Source organism: Eschrichtius robustus, chromosome 8 (genome assembly GCF_028021215.1).
Source record: "Eschrichtius robustus isolate mEscRob2 chromosome 8, mEscRob2.pri, whole genome shotgun sequence".
Lineage (NCBI taxonomy): Eukaryota > Metazoa > Chordata > Mammalia > Artiodactyla > Eschrichtiidae > Eschrichtius > Eschrichtius robustus.
In genome coordinates this window covers 26,275,664-26,299,446 of record NC_090831.1, presented here as the reverse complement: position 1 = coordinate 26,299,446, position 23,783 = coordinate 26,275,664, and the positions used below count along the sequence as shown (strand labels likewise).

The window sequence follows — 23,783 nt, the reverse complement described above, 5'->3', positions numbered from 1 at the left end:
AAAAGGAGCACTAACTCCTTGTTCTCCATTTTTTCCTAGGTTCCACACTTCTCTCACTGTCCTCACATATAAGATAGATAAATTTCTCTCACCTTGTTTGATGACTCTCTCTCGATATTCTTCCCTTCCCTGGCTTTTGTGATACCATTGTTCTTGGATTCCCTTCTTTCTTGCCACTATTCAGATTCCTGTCTCTTTTTTCAGTGTTATTTTCCAGAGTTCTAGCTACTGTGTATTTTCTTTCTCCCTTTATAAACTCTCCTTTGGGAGTCATACACTGATTTACCTTTGTCCTTTGTAACTACCTGATCTTTAAATGCTATGGAAACTTCTGAGAGCTTCAAATCTATGTATATTCAATTGCCTACTGGGTTTCTATACGTGAATCTCTCAAAAACATCTCTACCTGAACCAATAAAAACGAACTCATCAATACCCCTCTAAATCGTTCTTCCTCTTATACTTTCTATAACAAAATGTCCTATCATTGTCTAACTGAGGAACTCCGTGAGTCACCTGCAAATCCTTTCTCCCATTCACTATTTAAATCTAGTAGTACATGAAATCCTGTCATCCATCCTTCAGAGTTTTGTTGAGCTGGTTTCTTCTACTTGGTCTCCCTTTTGTTTCCCTCTCTACTCTCGCTACTACTGAGCTAGTTTGAACCCTCCTCATTTCTTCCATCTTATCTAGCCCCTCCCTCCTCACTTTTTGTTCTCCCTCTAAGCCACCATCCACTTGGCTGTCAGAGAAACTATTTTATCATGTTCATATACCCTTAATCTTGTTACTCGCTAACTTCACATTTTCCATCATCTCTCCATTATTTTGAGGATACAATCTAAATGCTTCAGAATGTTATTTAAGGCCCTGGGTCTGGCTAACTATTTGCCAGAATTTCTTCCTGACCATTCCTGCCCCCATTCCATACATTTGATGAACAACCTTGGACTCCGGCCATACAGACTACTTGTGGTTGCTATGCCACGTTTTAAATTCCCCCTGCCTTCGTTGTTACTTCTCTCCCTTCTCGATTTTCTTAAATTCCACTTGTCCTTCAAATCTCACTTTAAGTAGCTACTAGTCGAAAGCCTCCTCTATCCACCTCTCCACACAACTATCTCATAAACTTTAAGTGACTCTTCTGATTCCTGAAGGATGTCCTACTGATGGGATTCAGGATGGGCTAAATATGGTTACATAGCCTATTGAATATTTTAAGCTGAAGGCGTTGGGGAAGTGGCATCTGCAGGAAGGACTTTGGGACCTTCCCCTCATGTGAGCATTGCTCCCCTATACCTGGGAGAAAGGAGCATCCTTACCTCTGAAGACATGGGGCAGAAAGAGAAATGTGAATGAATGGTCTCTGTTAAGTTTCCCCCAGTTTACTATACTTAGCTCATATTCTTTGTCCCATCATATCTTTCTATTCTTCATCAAACCTAGCATAAAGACACTCAGGTTTAACCATTTTTTGGGGGGGAGGCAGGTCTTCATTTCCTTATGAAGCCTCCCGTGTCATGTAAAACTTAAATCAATTTGTATGCATTTCACTTATTAGTCTGTCTTTTGTTACAGGTTCTCAGTCAAGAATTCAGAAAGGTAGGAGAAAAGGTACTTTTTCCTCCCCTACACTACCTTATTCTTGGTCTCTTCTGCCTCTTTCCTGTCAGACCCAGTTTTAAACCTAACCAGATTGTAAAGCATGTATCTTTCGTTTCTGCCCTGCCAGCTTTTACTATCTTCTCCAGCAGATACTAGTTCTTGTTGACAAAGAAGAAACAGCAAATTCTTCCTCATGGAGTGCTATGTTCATTTCTTATTATCTGGAAAGACTATATCCTCTGTAACTTTCTCCAAAATATTATAGTGCCTTCTGGAGACATTTAATAAAATAGTGCTTAGTGATTATGCGTACGTGGTTGACAATTTACCCAGAAAGAGAAAGACTGATGGAGAATTTGTCCATGTGAGTATTTTCCCTTATGTTATTTTTCACTTTGATGATCAATGAGATCTTCGCTTATTTCCTAGCCATTATAATCTTCTAATTCCAGGTATGAAAGGCAGAGTGCTTATGCATTTTAGGAAAACCAGGTAATACCTCATGTCTATAAAAAATAATCTTTGTTCCTATACTATGTTCTTAACAGCTTGTCAGTGGGGCAGAGAAGACTGGTCGGGCCCTAAATTGCTTTTCAGCCAAAACAGGTTCACACCAGTGAACACTGGCAGTGACAGTACACTCAGGTGTCAAGTTAGAAAGCACGTTTTGGATCGGTTTAGCATGAATCAGAATTCAGGAGTTAAGTTTATTTTTCTACATATATAGTCTTTGTTTCTCAGTTTTCCAGCCAAAAACATGTATAACACTTCTTACTATTTGTCAATGTTGGCAATTATATTTGAGAAGAGATGGTTCATTTTCTCTGGGTTTTGTTCAGTGATTGCTTGGAGAAATGAAAGGGTCTCATCTGAATTAGAAAATGATGTCCATGTTTTTTTCTCCTACCCATCCCCTACTGTAATTTTTTTGTTCTTTTTTTTTTTTTTTTTTCATGTAATGTCTGAAACATTTATATTAACATATTTCCATACATATTTCCATACAAGTACAGATATAAGATTTTTAGAAATTTCATGTAATGTCTGAAACATTTATATTAACATATTTCCATACAAATACAAATATAAGATTTTTAGAAATTTCATGTAATGTCTGAAACATTTATATTAACATATTTCCATACAAATAACCCAATGAAAGTTTAGTATTAGTTGTTTTGTTTGTTTTTTTATAATGCAGGTTCTTATTAGGCATCAATTTTATACACATCAGTGTATACATGTCAATCCCAATCGCCCAATTCAGCACACCACCATCCCCACCCCACCGCAGTTTTCCCCCCTTGGTGTCCATATGTCCATTCTCTACATCTGTGTCTCAACTTCTGCCCTGCAAACTGGCTCATCTGTACCATTCTTCTAGGTTCCACATACATGCATTAATATACGATATTTGTTTTTCTCTTTCTGACTTACTTCACGCTGTATGACAGTCTCTAGATCCATCCACGTCTCAACAAATGACTCAATTTCGTTCCTTTTTATGGCTGAGTAATATTCCACTGTATATATGTACCACACCTTCTTTATCCATTCGTCTGTTGATGGGCATTTAGGTTGCTTCCATGACCTGGCTATTGTAAATAGTGCCGCAATGAACATTCGGGTGCATGTGTCTTTTTGAATTACGGTTTTCTCTGGGTATGTGCCCAGTAGTGGGATTGCTGGGTCATATGGCAATTCTATTTTTAGTTTTTTAAGGAACCTCCATATTGTTCTCCATAGTGGCTGTATCAATTTACATTCCCACCAACAGTGCAAGAGGTTTCCCTTTTCTCCACACCCTCTCCAGCATTTGTTGTTTGTAGATTTTCTGATGATGCCCATTCTAACAGGAGTGAGGTGATACCTCATTGTAGTTTTGATTTGCATTTCTCTAATAATTAGTGATGTTGAGCAGCTTTTCATGTGCTTCGTGGCCGTCTGTATGTCTTCTTTGGAGAAATGTCTATTTAGGTCTTCTGCCCATTTTTGGATTGGGCTGTTTGTTTCTTTAATATTGAGCTGAATGAGCTGTTTATATATTTTGGAGATTAATCCTTTGTCCGTTGATTCATTTGCAAATATTTTCTCCCATTCTGAGGGTTGTCTTTTCGTCTTGTTTATGGTTTCCTTTGCTGTGCAAAAGCTTTGAAGTTTCATTAGGTCCCACTTGTTTAGTTTTGTTTTTATTTCCATTACTCTAGGAGGTGGATCAAAAAAGATCTTGCTGTGATTTATGTCAAAGAGTGTTCTTCCTATGTTTTCCTCTAAGAGTTTGATAGTGTCCAGTCTTATATTTAGGTCTCTAATCCATTTTGAGTTTATTTTTGTGTATGGTGTTAGGGAGTGATCTAATTTCATTCTTTTACATGTAGCTGTCCAGTTTTCCCAGCACCACTTATTGAAGAGACTGTCTTTTCTCCATTGTATATCTTTGCCTCCTTTGTCATAGATTAGTTGACCATAGGTGCGTGGGTTAATCTCTGGGCTTTCTATCTTGTTCCATTGATCTATGTTTCTGTTTTTGTGCCAGTACCATATTGTCTTGATGACTGTAGCTTTGTAGTATAGTCTGAAGTCAGGGAGTCTGATTCCTCCAGCTCCATTATTTTCCCTCAAGACTGCTTTGGCTATTCGGGGTCTTTTGTGTCTCCATACAAATTTTAAGATGATTTGTTCTAGCTCCGTAAAAAATGCCATTGGTAATTTGATAGGGATTGCATTGAATCTGTAGATTGCTTTGGGTAGTATACTCATTTTCACAATGTTGATTCTTCCAATCCAAGAACATGGTATATTTCTCCATCTGTTGGTATCATCTTTAATTTCTTTCATCAGTGTCTTATAGTTTTCTGCATACAGGTCTTTTGTCTCCCTAGGTAGGTTTATTCCTAGGTATTTTATTCTTTTTGTTGCAATGGTAAATGGGAGTGTTTCCATAATTTCTCTTTCAGATTTTTCATCATTAGTGTATAGGAATGTAAGAGATTTCTGTGCATTAATTTTGTATCCTGCCACTTTACCATATTCATTAATTAGCTCTAGCAGTTTTCTGGTGGCAGTTTTAGGATTCTCTATGTATAGTATCATGTCATCCGCAAACAGTGACAGTTTTACTTCTTCTTTTCCAATTTGTGTTCCTTTTATTTCTTTTTCTTCTCTGATTGCCGTGGCTAGGACTTCCAGAACTATGTTGAATAATAGTGGTGAGAGTGGACATCCTTGTCTCGTTCCTGATCTTAGAGGAAATGCTTTCAGTTTTTCACCATTGAGAATGATGTTTGCTGTGGGTTTGTCATATATGGCCTTTATTATGTTGAGGTAGGTTCCCTCTATGCCCACTTTCTGGAGAGTTTTTATCATGAATGGGTGTTGAATTTTGTCAAAAGCTTTTTCTGCATCTATTGAGATGATCATATGGTTTTTATTCTTCAATTTGTTAATATGGTGTATCACATTGATTGATTTGCGTATATTGAAGAATCCTTGCATCCCTGGGATAAATCCCACTTGATCGTGGTGTATGATCCTTTTAATGTGTTGTTGGATTCTGTTTGCTAGTATTTTGTTGAGGATTTTTGCATCTATATTCATCAGTGACTTTGGTCTGTAATTTTCTTTTTTTGTAGTGTCTTTGTCTGGTTTTGGTATCAGGGTGATGGTGGCCTCATAGAATGAGTTTGGGAGTGTTCCTTCCTCTGCAATTCTTTGGAAGAGTTTGAGAAGGATGGGTGTTAGATCTTCTCTAAATGTTTGATAGAATTCACCTGTGAAGCCATCTGGTCCTGGACTTTTGTTTGTTGGAAGATTTTTAATCACAGTTTCAATTTCATTACTTGTGATTAGTCTGTTCATATTTTCTGTTTCTTCCTGGTTCAGCCTTGGAAGGTTATACCTTTCTAAGAATTTGTCCGTTTCTTCCAGGTTGTCCATTTTATTGGCATAGAGTTGCTTGTAGTAGTCTCTTAGGATGCTTTGTATTTCTGCGGTGTCTGTTGTAACTTCTCCTTTTTCATTTCTGATTTTATTGATTTGAGTCCTCGCCCTCTTTTTCTTGATGAGTCTGGCTAATGGCTTATCAATTTTGTTTATCTTCTCAAAGAACCAACTTTTAGTTTTATTGATCTTTGCTATTGTTTTCTTTGTTTCTATTTCATTTATTTCTGCTCTGATCTTTATGATTTCTTTCCTTCTGCTAACTTTGGGTTTTGTTTGTTCTTCTTTCTCTAGTTTCTTTAGGTGTAAGGTTAGATTGTTTACTTGAGATTTTTCTTGTTTCTTGAGGTAGGCTTGTATAGCTATAAACTTCCCTCTTAGAACCGCTTTTGCTGCATCCCATAGGTTTTGGGTCGTCGTGTTTTCATTGTCATTTGTCTCTAGGTAATTTTTTTATTTCCTCTTTGATTTCTTCAGTGATCTCTTGGTTATTTAGTAACGTATTGTTTAGCCTCCATGTGTTTGTCTTTTTTACGTTTTTTTCCCTGTAATTCATTTCTAATCTCATAGCGTTGTGGTCAGAAAAGATGCTTGATATGATTTCAATTTTCTTAAATTTACTGAGGCTTGATTTGTGACCCAAGATGTGATCTATCCTGGAGAATGTTCCGTGCGCACTTGAGAAGAACGTGTAATCTGCTGTTTTTGGATGGAATGTCCTATATATATCAATTAAATCTATCTGGTCTATTGTGTCATTTAAAGCTTCTGTTTCCTTATTTATTTTCATTTTGGATGATCTGTCCATTGGTGTAAGTGAGGTGTTAAAGTCCCCCACTATTATTGTGTTACTGTCGATTTCCTCTTTTATGGCTGTTAGCAGTTGCCTTATGTATTGAGGTGCTCCTATGTTGGGTGCATATATATTTATAACTGTTATATCTTCTTCTTGGATTGATCCCTGGATCATTGTGTAGTGTCCTTCCTTGTCTCTTGTAACATTCTTTATTTTAAAGTCTATTTTATCTGATATGAGTATAGCTACTCCAGCTTTCTTTTGATTTCCATTTGCATGGAATATCTTTTTCCATCCCCTCACTTTCAGTCTGTATATGTCCCTAGGTCTAAAGTGGGTCTCTTGTAGACAGCATATATATGGGTCTTGTTTTTGTATCCATTCAGCCAGTCTATGTCTTTTGGTTGGGGCATTTAATCCATTCACGTTTAAGGTAATTATCGATATGTATGTTCCTATGACCATTTTCTTAATTGTTTTGGGTTTGTTTTTGTAGGTCCTTTTCTTCTCTTGTGTTTCCCACTTAGAGAAGTTCCTTTAGCATTTGTTGTAGAGCTGGTTTGGTGGTGCTGAACTCTCGTAGCTTTTGCTTGTCTGTAAAGCTTTTGATTTCTCCATCGAATCTAAATGAGATCCTTGCCGGGTAGAGTAATCTTGGTTGTAGGTTCTTCCCTTTCATCACTTTAAGTATATCATGCCACTCCCTTCTGGCTTGCAGAGTTTCTGCTGAGAAATCAGCTGTTAACCTTATGGGAGTTCCCTTGTATGTTATTTGTCGTTTTTCCCTTGCTGCTTTCAATAATTTTTCTTTGTCTTTAATTTTTGCCACTTTGATTACTATGTGTCTCGGCGTGTTTCTCCTTGGGTTTATTCTATGTGGGACTCTCTGCGCTTCCTGGACTTGGGTGGCTATTTCCTTTCCCATGTTAGGGAAGTTTTCAACTATAATCTCTTCAAATATTTTCTCTGGTACTTCCTCTCTCTCTTCTCCTTCTGGGACCCCTATAATGCGAATGTTGTTGCGTTTAATGTTGTCCCAGAGGTCTCTTAGGCTGTCTTCATTTCTTTTCATTCTTTTTTCTTTATTCTGTTCCGCAGCAGTGAATTCTACCATTCTGTCTTTCAGGTCACTTATCCGTTCTTCTGCCTCAGTTATTCTGCTATTGATTCCTTCTAGTGTAGTTTTCATTTCAGTTATTGTATTGGTCATCTCTGTTTGTTTGTTCTTTAATTCTTCTAGGTCTTTGTTAATCATTTCTTGCATCTTCTCAATCTTTGCCTCCATTCTTATTCCGAGGTCCTGGATCATCTTCACTATCATTATTCTGAATTCTTTTTCTGGAAGGTTGCCTATCTCCACTTCATCTAGTTGTTTTTCTGGGGTTTTTTCTTGTTCCTTCATCTGGTACATAGCCCTCTGCCTTTTCATCTTGTCTATCTTTCTGTAACTGTGGTTTTTGGTCCACAGGCTGCAGGACTGTAGTTTTTCTTGCTTCTGCTGTCTGCCCTCTGGTGGTTGAGGCTATCTAAGAGGCTTGATGGGAGGCTCTGGTGGTGGGTAGAGCTGACTCAATTTTTTTGTTCTTAATGTAAAAATGGATCACAATTATACTTACCTAATAGAGTAATACGAATATTACTTAGTATTCGTAATATTTTTCAAATATATATACCAGCCAAAAAGTAGCACAAAGTATATTAGAATAATGTGGTGTGCATCATTTATTTTAATGGTTCTAGAAATTTCTCTTAACTTTGCACCCTTTTCCCGTTTATTTATTTTTTGTTTCTTGATAATCATTTTGAAAATCATATTCATACAGCATGATTCAATAAATATTCTTCCTTATTTTCATTTGTGTGAAAGTACCCCTTGCTTTTATCTATTTCATTTACCAACTAGTTTGTTTCACATGTAAGTCAAGCCCCTCTGTGTTTTCTTCTAAGGCATTTCATCCTTTTTCATGACTGATTTTCAGTTTTCCTTCTTCCTGTTTAGATTTTTAGCTCATTACTCTTTTATATGGTCTCCTGTATGTACCTCACTTAAATCCCTTCCCCATGTTATACTTTTTCCACATTTAATTTTTAATACTGTTACATTTAAATTTATCAGAAAAAAGGTTGATGACCTTGTATTAATATTGAAATTTTTGTCTAAGGAGAAGACAAATGTGGTTAAATCCTCATGATCAAAGCACTTATGAAAGATAAAGTTCATTTTCAAAACAGCACTTTTCTACCCCATTCTTGGAGGGGTAGAAACCAGTGCGGTGAAACCAGTGAGCGTGGCCAGGCCTCGGAATAATGAGAACTGGCTCTCTTGAGAGAGGTGATGCAGCCGTCTACCATTTTAGATCCAGAATGTTGGTCATTGAGGATGAGAATGGGTCAGTGTTACTCTTCATCGCTCAATCAATTTCCTAAGGGAAAATGTGCATAAGTGCCTCTTAAATACTAATCGTGAAAGCTGTGATTTTCCTCATAGTAAATTTTTCTGAAACGTTTGAGAGCCACTAACACACTTCTGGAGAACAGGGGGGAAGGGACCAGGGTTGTTGTTCTTCCACAGAGTCCACACACTGACGGGTTCATTCTCTAACGCGCTTTAAAGAACCTGTGCCTTTAGAGGTTCCTGGTGGGATCAGCAGATATGATTTCTGCTCCTTGACATTTTTTAAACCATGCCCTGTTGTCATTCCATTGAAAAGACTGACAGACGGGAGAGAGGGGGCTCAGTTCAGTGTGAATGCTGACTGGACAGAGCCAGCGCTGCGGTGGGGAAACCGGCTTCAGTCCTTGAATTACAGCTTGCTCTCTTATGACAGAAGAGTTACCTTTTTTAAAAAAAATTTTTATTGAATTATAGTTGATTTACAATGTTGTGTTAATTTCTGCTGTACAGTGAGGTGACTCAGTTATACATATATATATCCTTTTTCATATTCTTTTCCATCATGGTTTATCACAGGACATTGAATATGGTTCCCTGTGCTATACAGTAGGACCTCGTTGTTTATTCATCCTGTATAGTATAATAGTTTGAATCTGCTAATCCCAAACTTCCAATCCTTCTCTCCCCCCACCTCCCCTCCCCCTTGGCAGCCACAGGTCTGTTCTCTATGCCTTTGAGTCTGTTTCTGTATTGTAGATATGTTCATTTGAGAGTTTATGTTCACTGTCAAATGAACATATCTAAGAGTTACCTTTTAAATGTATAAATTATTTGTATGCTATTGCAGTATACTGAAACTGAATAAATCACACTGTCAAGCAAAAAAAAAAAAGGAGGGAAAACATTTAGTATTTATAAAATCCAAACAATAGAATAAATAAGCAATGATAGAGACACAGACCATATATATGTAGAGAGAAGTTCAAATTCCAGTATAAATCATTTCCTATCGTTCTTATTAGTGTTTTCTTATATTTGCATGGACAGAAAAGGGCACACACTTTAGGTCTTTTTGCAACATGAGGATGAATAAATGAAGTATATGAAGGGATTGCAAATTAAATTTAACTTATTAGAATGGGGAAAATTGTGTGGTATTTGGTAATCTCTAATGACAGGAAAAATAAGATAGACCATCAGTTTAGAATTTTCTAAAATGTTCTGACATCCATAGCTTGTATTTTAAGATCTCCATTACGTTAAAGTATATACAATTGTCTCTTGAACAACATGGGTTTAAACTTCGTGAGTCTATTTATAGTAGATTGTTTTTCAGTTAATGTGCAGTACTACATGATCCATCATTGATTTAATCTGTGGATGCCAAACCGCGGATGTGGAGGGCTGACTGTAAAGTTATTTGCGGATTTTCAGCTGCCTGGGGCTTTGCACTCCTAACCCCCCACATTGTTCAAGGCTCACCTGTACATGAAAAGGATTTGAACTGGAACCTTCAATCATAATTTTAATGCTCAAAACCATTTCTTTAAAACTTAAGCCTTGATCCAGTAATTCCAAATCTAAGAGTCTAGCTAAGGAAATGAAATACTTTTAAGCTTAATGTGTACTGAGATATTTGTTGCAGTGAAATTTTTAGCAATTAAAGCTGATGACATTCTAGTTATCTTTTAAAAAAGGAGGATGGTCAAGTATATTATGGGATTTAGAGATAAGGGAATATTAAGTGGCCATTAAAGTACAGTGTTTATAAAATATCTGTAATGACATAGAAGGGTATTTATCATGTGACTGATGAAAAAAAGATATGTGAATTTTACATAATATGTGCTTGACCTTGTGAAAGAATTTTAAAAGACTTGAAGGGAATACATCAAAATGTTAAGTGATTATCCTTGGGGATTGGAATTATAAGAAATTTAAAAGTATTTGTCATTTTCTGGCATTTTTCAAATATTCTACATTTAACACACCCTTAGTATTATATTATGAAGGCTTGTAACCTAAAGGATAAAGTTTAGTTTAGAATATTCCATTCAGTAACTTGTTTTTAATGGCATTTTCATAAAAATTAAGCAAACGTTTACCCTCATTTGTCATTTTTCTCTTTTTGAGTTGGGGATATTTTAGCATCCTAAGAGGTTGACCCCTAAAGGTTCATTGGTTTTGTCACTTAAAAGTGGGCTGGGGGGGTGGGTAGGTATAGTAGGAGCTAGGAAGGAGGAGAAAGACTTAAAGGTAATTTAATGAATTATCTGCGGATAATCTGTGCATATAGAATGTCAGTCTGTGGCCTTACTTTGTGAGAGATCTGATAGAATATTCTCTTCTCTGATTTCTGCAGCATCAAGTCATGGGTGGATAAGATGCAGGAAGACCTTGTCACCCTGGCAAAAACTGCAAGTGGAGTCAACCAGCTTGTTGATGTGAGTAAAGTCTCCCCGAACTTACTAATCATTTCTTTAATTTGCATGCAGTTCTTTCCTCTAAGAAACTGTCTTTCTATGTTATAAATAGGACAGTTTTTCATGTGAATCTGATAATGAAGTTCTGAGAGGGACTTTTGGTGCTGCTAGTTATTGCCATCCCTAATAATTAGTGAGGTGTTCTCACCACACTTTACAGTTTATATACAGCCTTCCCTTACATGAGTTCATATGATGTATAGTCATCCCTGAAATTCAAATTGGGGTGTCCTGTTTCCTCCAGTCTTCAGAGGATATTAGGATCTTTTGTATAGTGGTGACTTTAAGCCCTGTGAGGGATTCTTTTGAATATCCTCAATGGGAACATATCTTCATTCTTTGAGAGTAGATTTTATTTTCAAAAGTGGTTTACAATGTTTATAGCCATGCCTAGAGGCTAGAGTGAATCACTGAGATGGGTCGTACAGACTTTTGTGCAAGGAAAGGAGACACTATAAAAGATTGTTTTTCTTATGATTTATGAAATGACTATGAATGTCACTCTAAAATGATTTTTGATAATAATAGCAACATGTAAATATTTGTGTAGCATCTTAAATAGATCATTTTCCTTGGGTAAGAGCATGTACATGTATAGCTTCCGTAAGATTTATTAAATTTTAAACATCATTTCTTTAGAGTCTCACTGCTTTCATTTCAATGTAAGTAATCTAACAATTTGAAAGTACCTTCATCTTGTGTTCTTAGTGATGCAGTGAGGTGTTTTGTTTTCCAAAAATGTGGTGGATCAATGAGGTGAAATGGTATAAAAGTGGTTTCATGTATGATCTGTGAATATTTATTATATGAATATTTATATGTGAATATTCCTCTCTGGGAGAAACTAGAATGAATGGTTACTCTATGTATTAATAGGAATTCGTAAAGAAACCTTACTAAGCATATGCTTCAAAATATTATTCCAGAATCTCTTCATAACACAATTGTAGGGTTCAGAGTATATGTTGAGTAAATTTCAATATTTATGAGTTGAAATAAGGAATATATTTTGAAGTGAAAAGTGTTCTTTGTGAATAACAATGATCGAATTAATTCTAATGAACAGTTATTGAGCACACAACATGTCCCAGGCACTGTGCAGGCTACCAGGGGTTGACAGAGACACAGTTCCTCTCCTCAGAGAACTGACATGCTAGTAATCAAAATCTCCACTTTTGAAGGTGCAAAGATGCCTGAAGGCTACTGTTAGCTGATGTTTGGGATCTGCAATGATTCACTGTGGGAAAATAAATTAGAATATGAAAGTGTGTAGGGTAATAAGTAAGCCTCTGTGAAAGTGATGGCATTTGTGGAATGAGAAAAAAAAGAAGAGAATCGACAGATTCTGGTTAAAAGTTATGTAACTCTTTTTATTGACGGATTGAGATTAAAAATAAACTGTTTTTGGGAGCTCTTCTTTACTCCTCAGTGTTTTATCAGCCGCAAAAACCACTTTCTTGGCTGACCTCTTTTTTTACTTTTGGTGTTAATATGTGAACCCTCTCTTGCCAAATCTGCTTTTTTCAATGAATCTTTAAGAAAAAAAAAAGTCTCACCTGATGTCCATTATGCTTATGAGTTGTAGATGACTAAGAAGAGTGTAAATATTGATGAATGAGTAAATGGCCTTGTCTAAATTAGGATAACAAAATAGAATGGACAGGATGGAAGAAAATCCCCACAATGCTGCTTTTATAAGGCATTGTACCTCATTACAGTGATAGAAGAAATACAAATAAAAGAATTATATGTATGTAACAAGGGAGGGAAAGAGGAATTTACTGTTGGAAGAAGAATTTAAGTATTAAGGGACAAGAAGATAGATAAATGTGTCCATATGCCTCTTTCCTTTTGCCCAGAGAGAAGGTGGTCCATGATGGGGGCAAAAGAGGTGCATTTCTTTTTTCTTAATTAAAAAAATTTTTTTTGGCTGCATTGGGTCTTCATTGCTGTGCAGGCTTTCTCTTGTTGTGGTGAGCAGGGGCTACTCTTCGTTGCGGTGCGTGGGCTTCTCACTGCGGTGGCTTCTCTTGTTGCAGAGCATGGGCTCTAGGCGCACGGGCTTCAGTAGTTGCGGCACGCGGGCCATAGAGCACACGGGTTTCAGTAGTTGCAGCATGTGGGTCCACTAGTTGTGGAGCACGGGCTCAGTAGTTGTAGTGCACGGGCTTAGTTGCTCCACGGCATGTGGGATCTTCCTGGAGCAGGGATCGAGCCCATGTCCCCTGCATTGGCAGGAGGATTCTTAACCACTGCACCACCAGGGAAGTCCCAGAGGTGCATTTCTTTTTGGCCACAGGAACTTAAAGCGCAGACTAGCTGAAGGACGCCAGAGTTGAGAGTGAACTTTGTGTTGAGACTAGGGGTGTTAGATGCATGGTGAGGATCAAAAGTTCAATAAATAGAGGAATTTAGCAGGTTTTGGGTTGAAATTCAATATTTAAAAAATGATGATTCCCAAATTATTGAATGTAGTTTCTACTGGCATCACAGGGCACATCTTGCTTTTTACCTGCAGGCTCAGCTGCAATGAGCGAACATAGCTAAAATAGGACATCTTTGCAATTTTATGAAAATTACTTTGAGCATCATAAAATATTAGCCCAGGGAAGTCTGATATATAGTATTGAATAAAAGCAGTACTTTAACTTTAAAAATTAGAGATTTTGCCCAGGTACCTGACTAACTTCTGTTAAAGATCAAGAGTGAATAGGCTTATGTAGTACTATTAGCCCTGATGCATTCAAGTTTTAAGATATCTTTTATTGGATTTTTCCATTTCTAATCAAGTATTGGAAGAATACACATGTCCCTCAGTTGCGTATGATCATCCACAAAGTAGATTAAATAATTGAGGAAAGAGGGGCTTCCCTGGTGGCACAGTGGTTAAGAATCTGCCTGCCAATGCAGGGGACACGGATTCGAGCCCTGGTCCAGGAAGATCCCACATGCTGCGGGGCAGCTAAGCCCATGCACCACAACTACTGAGCCTGAGTTCTAGAGCCCACGAGCCACAACTACTGAGTCCGCGTGCCACAACTACTGAAGCCCACGCCTAGAGCCCGTGCTCTGCAACAAGAGAAGCCACTGCAATGAGAAACCTGTGCACCACAACAAAGAGTAGCCCCCACTCACCCCAACTAAAGAAAGGCTGCGCGCAGCAATGAAGACCCAAGGAGGCCAAAAATAAATAAACAAACAAACAAATAAATAAATAAATTTATCAAAAAAAATTGAAAGAAAAATAAAATTAGGAGAAAGAGATAATGCATTATACTTTTTCTTAGTATAGTACTTAATATATTAGAACCTTTTAAATACAACTGAGGACTACGTTTTTTTTTTTTTTTTCTAAATTAGTTCAAGTGTTCAAGCACTGTCCTAAGCCCTTTGCATCCATTATCTTATTAATCCTCAGGACAACCTTGTGAAGTGAATATCGTCATCTTTAATAAGAAATTATTTGCAAGGTTAAATTTTTGTTCTAGGGTATACAACTACTAAATGGGATATAACTCCAACAATGAAAAGAGTCTTGTTATGCTTTAGAATATATGTTAATATTTTACCTTTTTATATTACCACTTGTATTTTGAGAAGGTGAGCAGATCTTCAGTTAGGTACAAGGTTAATATATCTGGTTGTGCTACTGCTCTTTTTATAAAAGATATAAAGAAGAAGTGAAAGCTCTGCCACCAAATATCTACTCATGAACATTTCCATTTGAGTTTCTTTAAGAAAGAAAAATGTAGAAGGAAATTCTAAGATGTAAATTTGCATGCAGTATTTAAAAACTTCCATTATTGTTCATGTGCACAGAAATGGTTTTGTGTGTATATCCGTTGAAAGAATTGCTATGAATTGTACAGGAAGTTTTTCCTGATTTTGTCTTCATGGTCTTCTAACTGAAGAAAATATACTTATTATTTTTTATAGAATGTTACAGCATATCCTTTTAAAATCTTAAAGACTATTATACCTGTAGTTCTTACAGTTGATAGCTTTGTGATCTAGCCAAGATGTTTATTTATTAACCTCATGGTGTTGCTGACATAGTTGACATAATCCATGTAAAATATTTATTGATCTATAATCAGAACTCAAGAAATGTCATTCATTTGTTATATTAATTGAGGGTATAGTATTATATTAGTTGGAGGTACAGGTGGAACCAATGTAACAAAGAGGTAAGATAACTGTGTATTTTTCTCTCATATGACAATCTAGAGGTGAGCAGTCTAGGGTCAGCAGAGTGGCTCTGCCATCCTCAGCATGTGGCTTCCTTCCTGGGTCCAAGGTGATCTTTCAGTTGCCCTTATTTCCCAGCCATCATGCAAAGGGAGAGAGATTAGAAGAGCAGGTACACAGTCCCTGTAAGGGTAAGACATCTTGCGCCCATTCTAGTGGTCAGAACTTATTCTCATGGCCACATCTTAACTGGAAAGGAGTCAGAGAAATGGAGTCTTTAGCTGGGTAATGATACGCTTACTCTCTCACAGTGGAAGAGGACAGAACAAAGAGTGGAGGATTACTAGTCTTCCACTGATAGGTACTATTTTTTGAAGAGCTATGTCTAAAAATGTATTAAAGACACGTTAATACAAAATGCAATGCAAAATGCAATGCAGATTATGAAACATATATGTATTTTTTAAACAATTTGAATTATAGAATTTTTTGGAGACATTGTATTACTTTTGTTTACTTTTTATTGAATAAATTTGACATCATGTAAATTTAAGTTGCACATCATGTTACTTTGATACATTTATATTTTTTAGTATGGTGGCCATTGTAATGATATTTATCACATTACATACTTATAGTACAATATTATCGTCTGTGTTCAGTAAACCGTACATTAAATCCATATCACTATTTTAGTATTTGTTACAAGTTTGTACCCTTAAATGCTATTAATTTTATCCCACTGCCCCCTCACCCCTGGTAACCTCTGCTTTACTCTGTTGTTGTTGTTGTTTTTTTTTTTTTTACACGTTTGATTTTTTTTAGATTCCACACATAAGTGATATCATACAGTACTTTTCTTTCTCTGTCTGGCTTATCTCACTTAACGTAATGTGCGCAAGGTCCATTCATGTTGTTGAAAATGGCAGAATATTCTTCTTTCTCGTGGTTGAATAAAATTTTACTGTAAATATACTACATCTTTTTATTCATTCATCCATTGATGGGCATTTGGGTTGTTTTCATTTCTTGGCTATTGTGAATAGTGCTGCAAATAAACATGAAGGTACATATGTCTCATCAAACTCCTATTTTCTTTCCTTTGGGTATATCCCCAGAAGCAGAATTGCTGGTTCATATGGTAGGTCTATTTTTAATTTTTTGAGGAACCTCCATATTGTTTTCCATAGTTTTTGGACTAATTTACTTCCCGCCAATAGTGTGTAAGGATTACTTTTTCACCAGTACGTGCCAGCACTTGTTGTCTTTTGTCTACTTGATGATAGCCATTCTAACAAGTGTGAGGTGATAGCTTTTTGTGATTTTTATTTGCATTTCCCTGATGATTAATAAGGTTGAGCATCTTATCATGTGCCTGTTGCTCATTGTGATGACCTCTTTGGAAAAAATTTCTATTTCTTCTGCCCTTTTCTTCCATTGGATTATTTTTGTTATTGTTGTTATTAAGTTGTGTTAATATGCAAAATATATTTAAAAACTAACCCCTTTCTGATATTTAGTTTGCCAATTTTTCTCCCTTCTGTAGGCTACCTTTTCATTTTAATTGTTTTGTTTTTTTTTGTTTTTTTTGCTGTGCAGAAGCTTTTGAATTTGATGTAGTCCCATTTGATGATTTTTGCTTTTGTTGTTTGTGCTGTTGGCATTGTGCCCAAAGATTCATTGCCAAGACCAATATCAGTGAGCCTCTTGCCTATGTTTTCTAGGATTTTTATGGTATCAGGTCTTAGTTTAAGTCTTTGTTCCATTTCGAGTTAATTTTTGTGAATGGTGTGAGATAGAGGTCCAGTTTCACTGTCCTGCGTGTGTTTTTCCAGTTTTCCCAGCATCATTCAATGAAGAGACTAACCTTTCCCCCTTGGGTGTTCTTGGCTCTCTTGTTGAATAGTAGTTGATCGTATGTATTGGGATTTAATTCTGGGCTCTCTATTCTGTTACAGTTGTCTATGTGTTTATTTTTGTGCCAGTACTGTACTGTTTTTCATTACCATGGCTTTGTAGTATAGTTTGAAAGCAGCAAGTGTGATACTTCCAGTTTTGTTCTTTGTTCTCAGGATTGATTTGGCTATTTGGGGTCTTTTGTGGTTCCAAACAAATTTTAGGATTATTTCTTCTACTTCTGTAAAGAATGCATTTGGTATTTTGATGGCAATTGTGTTGAATCTAAAGATGGCTTTGGTTAGTATGGCCATTTTAACAATATTAATTCTCCCGTTCCATGAACACAGGATGTCTTTCCATTTGTTTATGTCTTCTCCAATTTCTTTCAGTAAAGTGAGGGCATTTTATTACTTTTAAACACACACACACAAACACAAACTTTTTTAGCTGTTGTGCTGGCAAGTGGAGAGGATGATAATCATATGTTAATAAATAGATGACATTTTAGAAATTAAAGTGGTCTTAATATTTTGGAAGCAAGGTTAAGTTCATAAAACATTCACTAGCAACCATTTTTTCATTTAATACATTAATAAATTATTTCATGATAAAGTTATACCAAAATTTCAACCAGTATCTAAATGACCAGATATTCTAAATCAGTGGTTTCTATAACAATAAGAATTTGCTTTATGCAAAAGGTTTCTAAAAATAAATTGATGAATAGAAACTGCTCTTTATTTTTTCTATAAAACGCCTTGCTGAATCTGCAAAAAGGTATATTAAAAGGAAATGGAACTTTGCAAATATGTCAGAAATCCTCAGTTGCTGCACTTGATTGCCTCTGCCCTGGGGAAAGCAAACCACAACGGTGGAAGCAAATTATAATCATGCCGGAGGTTAGTTGTCTCCTTTGTGTGCTATTTTATTCACACTCCCGCCTTTCCCTTTAGGAGTCCGAGACCTTCTTGTAGACTCCTTTTTATTACAAAAGGAAGGGATTGATAGTTATCATTTCCACTTGGTTACTTAAGTCTTTGGTAACTCTTTGAGCCCTGGAGCAGAACATATTTGGTATTAGGAAGCAGATGTGAAGACCATATTTTGGGAAGAGGTAGAGTTTCTCCTCATTCCAAATCGGTCTCTTATTCCTGGCAGGGAACAGGTGGGGACAGGGAACTAGCAGAACCTGGGCTGAGGTGAGGCACATGATGCACTGAAGGTGAAAACTTTAAGGAGGCGCACTTGTTCTGAGGGTCATAAACTTGCACGATCCTTAGAGTGAGTTAGGGGCTCCTAAAATTTTGTGCTCTCTCTGCCTCACTTGCCTCAACCTCGTCCTAGCCCTGAGGCCCAAGGACAGGAAAGGCCTAACTTGCTCTGTATATTCTGCTCCCCATGGCTGAATGCAGAGACATTTGCAGCCTTTGGACATCACACAAATTACAGGCTACATTTTCTTTCCTGTGCCTTTCCCCCCAATGTATAATGTCAGGTCTTTCTTACAGCTCTGTTTGATGTTTTGTAAGTCTCCCAGACTCCTCTTATGTCCCTGTAGGGTACAATGGCTGTTCTTCCAGTGTTAACAATATATGCATTTTGAAATCTCACCCACATTATTTGACATTGCTCCATATTTCCCCTTCTATTTCAGTTTTAATGTGTTGTGTCTTCTTATAATGAAGGATGTTAGGGAAATACAAACTTTTTGTTAACAGAGACTATTGTATCCCTCTTGTCATCTAAGAGAGTTGAAATGATGCTTGTCACCTTGTTATTATAAGACTTTCATCTTTTTTTTTTTAGTTGTTTGTTTTAATTTCTGAATTTTATTTTATTTATTTTTTTATACAGCAGGTTCTTATTAGTCATCCATTTTATACACGTCAGTGTATACATGTCAATCCCAGTGGCCCAATTCGTCACACCACCATCCCCACCCCCCCGCGGCTTTCCCCCCTTGATGTCCATACGTTTGTTCTCTACATCTGTGTCTCAACTTCTGCCCTGCAAACCGGTTCATCTGTACCATTTTCCAGGTTCCACGTATATGCGTTAACATACGATATTTGTTTATCTCTTTCTGACTTACTTCACTCTGTATGACAGTCTCTAGATCCATCCACGTCTCAACAAATGACCCAAGTTCGTTCCTTTTTATGGCTGAGTAATATTCCACTGTATATATGTACCACATCTTCTTTATCCATTCGTCTGTTGATGGGCATTTAGGTTGCTTCCATGACCTGGCTATTGTAAATAGTGCTGCAATGAACATTGGGGTGCATGTGTCTTTTTGAATTATGGTTTCCTCTTGAGTATATGCCCAGTAGTGGGATTGCTGGATCATATGGTAATTCTATTTTTAGTTTTGTAAGGGACCTCCATACTGTTCTCCATAGTGGCTGTATCAATTTACATTCCCACCAACAGTGCAAGAGGGTTCCCTTTTCTCCACACCCTCTCCAGCATTTGTTGTTTGTAGATTTTCTGGTGATGCCCATTCTAACTGGTGTGAGGTGATACCTCATTGTAGTTTTGATTTGCATTTCTCTAATAATTAGTGATGTTGAGCAGCTTTTCATGTGCTTCGTGGCCATCTGTATGTCTTCTTTGGAGAAATGTCTATTTAGGTCCTCTGCCCATTTTGGATTGGGTTGTTTGTTTCTTTAATATTGAGCTGCATGAGCTCTTTATATATTTTGGAGATTAATCCTTTGTCCGTTGATTCATTTGCAAATATTTTCTCCCATTCTGAGGGTTGTCTTTTCGTCTTGTTTATGGTTTCCTTTGCTGTGCAAACGCTTTGAAGTTTCATTAGGTCCCATTTGTTTATTTTTGTTTTTATTTCCATTACTCTAGGAGGTGGATCAAAAAAGATCTTGCTGTGATTTATGTCAAAGAGTGTTCTGCCTATGTTTTCCTCTGAGAGTTTATAGTGTCCAGTCTTACATTTAGGTCTCGAATCCATTTTGAGTTTATTTTTGTGTATGGTGTTAGGGAGTGATCTAATTTCATTCTTTTACATGTAGCTGTCCAGTTTTCCCAGCACCACTTATTGAAGAGACTGTCTTTTCTCCATCGTATATCTTTGCCTCCTTTGTCATAGATTAGTTGACCATAGGTGCGTGGGTTTATCTCTGGGCTTTCTATCTTGTTCCATTGATCTATGTTTCTGTTTTTGTGCCAGTACCATATTGTCTTGATTACTGTAGCTTTGTAGTATAGTCTGAAGTCAGGGAGTCTGATTCCTCCAGCTCCGTTTTTTTCCCTCAAGACTGCTTTGGCTATTCGGGGTGTTTTGTGTCTCCATACAAATTTTAAGATGATTTGTTCTAGTTCTGTAAAAAATGCCACTGGTAATTTGATAGGGATTGCATTGAATCTGTAGATTGCTTTGGGTAGTAGAGTCATTTTCACAATATTGATTCTTCCAATCCAAGAACATGGTATATCTTTCCATCTGTTGGTATCATCTTTAATTTCTTTCATCAGTGTCTTATAGTTTTCTGCATACAGGTCTTTTGTCTCCTTAGGTAGGTTTATTCCTAGGTATTTTATTCTTTTTGTTGCAGTGGTAAATGGGAGTGTTTCCTTAATTTCTCTTTCAGATTGTTCATCATTAGTGTATAGGAATGCAAGAGATTTCTGTGCATTAATTTTGTATCCTGCAACTTTACCAAATTCATTGATTAGCTCTCGTAGTTTTCTGGTGGCATTTTTAGGATTCTCTATGTATAGTATCATGTCATCTGCAGACAGTGACAGTTTTACTTCTTCTTTTCCAATTTGTATTCCTTTTATTTCCTTTTCTTCTCTGATTGCCATGGCTAGGACTTCCAAAACTATGTTGAATAATAGTGGTGAGAGTGGACATCCTTGTCTCGTTCCTGATCTCAGAGGAAATGCTTTCAGTTTTTCACCATTGAGAATGATGTTTGCTGTGGGTTTGTTGTATATTGCCTTTATTATGTTGGGGTAGGTTCCCTCTGTGCCCACTTTCTGGAGAGTTTTTATCATAAATGGGTGTTGAATTTTGTCAAAAGCTTTTTCCGCATCTATTGAGATGATCATATGGTTTTTATTCTTCAATTTGTTAATATGGTGTATCACATTGATTGATTTGCGTATATTGAAGAATCCTTGCATCCCTGGGATAAATCCCACTTGATCGTGGTGTATGATCCTTTTAATGTGTTGTTGGATTCTGTTTGCTAGTATTTTGTTGAGGATTTTTGCATCTATATTCATCAGTGATATTGGTCTGTAATTTTCTTTTTTTGTAGTATCTTTGTCTGGTTTTGGTATCAGGGTGATGGTGGCCTCATAGAATGAGTTTGGGAGTGTTCCTTCCTCTGCAGTGTTTTGGAAGAGTTTGAGAAGGATGGGTGTTAGATCTTCTCTAAATGTTTGATAGAATTCACCTGTGAAGCCATCTGGTCCTGGACTTCTGTTTGTTGGAAGATTTTAAATCACAGTTTCAATTTCATTACTTGTGATTGGTCTGTTCATATTTTCTATTTCTTCCTGGTTCAGTCTTGGAAGGTTATACCTTTCTAAGAATTTGTCCGTTTCTTCCAGGTTGTCCATTTTATTGGCATAGAGTTGCTTGTAGTAGTCTGTTAGGATGCTTTGTATTTCTGCGGTGTCTGTTGTAACTTCTCCTTTTTCATTTCTAATTTTATTGCTTTGAGTCCTCGCCCTCTTTTTCTTGATGAGTCTGGCTAATGGTTTATCAATTTTGTTTATCTTCTCAAAGAACCAGCTTTTAGTTTTATTGATCTTTGCTATTGTTTTCTTTGTTTCTATTTCATTTATTTCTGCTCTGATCTTTATGATTTCTTTCCTTCTGCTAACTTTGGGTTTTGTTTGTTCTTCTTTCTCTAGTTCCTTCAGGTGTAAGTTTAGATTGTTTATTTGAGATTTTTCTTGTTTCTTGAGGTAGGCTTGTATAGCTATAAACTTCCCTCTTAGAACTACTCTTGCTGCATCCCATAGGTTTTGGATCATCGTGTTTTCATTGTCATTTGTCTTTAGGTATTTTCTGATTTCCTCTTTGATTTCTTCAGTGATCTCTTGGTTATTTAGTAACGTATTGTTTAGCCTCCATGTGTTTGTCTTTTTTACGTTTTTTTCCCTGTAATTGATTTCTAATCTCATAGCGTTGTGGTCAGAAAAGATGCTTGATATGATTTCAGTTTTCTTAAATTTACTGAGGCCTGATTTGTTACCGAAGATGTGATCTATCCTGGAGAACGTTCCGTGCGCACTCTAGAAGAACGTGTAATCTGCTGTTTTTGGATGGAATGTCCTATAAATATCAATTAAATCTATCTGGTCTATTGTGTCATTTAAAGCTTGTGTTTCTTTATTTCTTTTCATTTTGGATGAACTGTCCGTTGGTGCTAGTGAGGTGTTAAAGTCCCCCACTATTATCGTGTTGCTGTTGATTTCCTCTTTTAGAGATGTTAGCAGTTATGTATAGATGTTAGCCTTATGTATCGAGGTGCTCCTATGTTGGGTGCATATATATTTATAATTGTTATATCTTCTTCTTGGATTGATCCCTTGATCATTATGTAGTGTCCTTCATTGTCTCTTGTAAGATTCTTTATTTTAAAGTCTATTTTATCTGATATGAGTATTGCTACTCCAGCTTTCTTTGGATTTCCATTTGCATGGAATATCTTTTTCCATCCCCTCAATTTCAGGCTGTATGTGTCCCTTGGTCTGAAGTGGGTCTCTGGTAGACAGCATATATATGGGTCTTGTTTTTGTATCCATTCAGCAAGCCTGTGTCTTGTGGTTGGAGCATTTAATCCATTCACGTTTAAGGTAATGATCGATATGTATGTTCCTATGACCATTTTCTTAATTGTTACGGGTTTGTTTTTGTAGGTCCTTTTCTTCTCTTGTGTTTCCCTCTTAGAGGAGTTCCTTTAGCATTTGTTGTAGAGCTGGTTTGGTGGTTCTGAATTCTCTTAGCTTTTGCTTGTGTGTGAAGCTTTTAATTTCTCCATCGAATCTGAATGAGATCCTTGCTGGGTAGAGTAATCTTGGTTGTAGGTTCTTCCCTTTCATCACTTTAAGTATATCATGCCACTCCCTTCTGGTTTGTACAGTTTCTGCTGAGAAATGAGCTGTTAACCCTATGGGAGTTCCTTGTATATTATTTGTCATTTTTCCCTTACTGCTTTCAATAATTTTTCTTTGTCTTTCATTTTTGCCAATTTGATTACTATGTGTCTTGGCATGTTTCTCCTTGGGTTTATCCTGAGTGGGACTTGCTGTGCTTCCTGGACTTGGGTGGCTATTTCCTTTCCCATGTTAGGGAAGTTTTCAACTATAATCTCTTCAAATATTTTCTCTGGTCCTTTCTCTCTCCCTTCCCCTTCTGGGACCCCTATAATGCGAATGTTGTTGTGTTTAATGTTGTCCCAGATGTCTCTTAGCCTGTCTTCATTTCTTTTCATTCTTT

The 23,783-nt window shown here is 36.7% G+C and overlaps 1 protein-coding gene across 4 annotated transcripts in view; it reads left to right on the top strand.

Annotated features, from left to right (window-relative positions):
* The window catches only part of CACNA2D1 (calcium voltage-gated channel auxiliary subunit alpha2delta 1), a 500,765-nt gene that overhangs the window by 81,980 nt on the left and 395,002 nt on the right, over positions 1-23,783 (top strand). For 3 of the 4 annotated variants that reach the window (XM_068550454.1, XM_068550455.1, XM_068550457.1), the window contains one exon: positions 11,098-11,179. In XM_068550454.1, the coding sequence (XP_068406555.1) occupies positions 11,098-11,179 (82 nt within the window). Of the gene's footprint in view, positions 1-1,581; positions 1,603-11,097; positions 11,180-23,783 lie in introns of those variants that run through there. The other variant, XM_068550456.1, reaches the window with a different exon arrangement.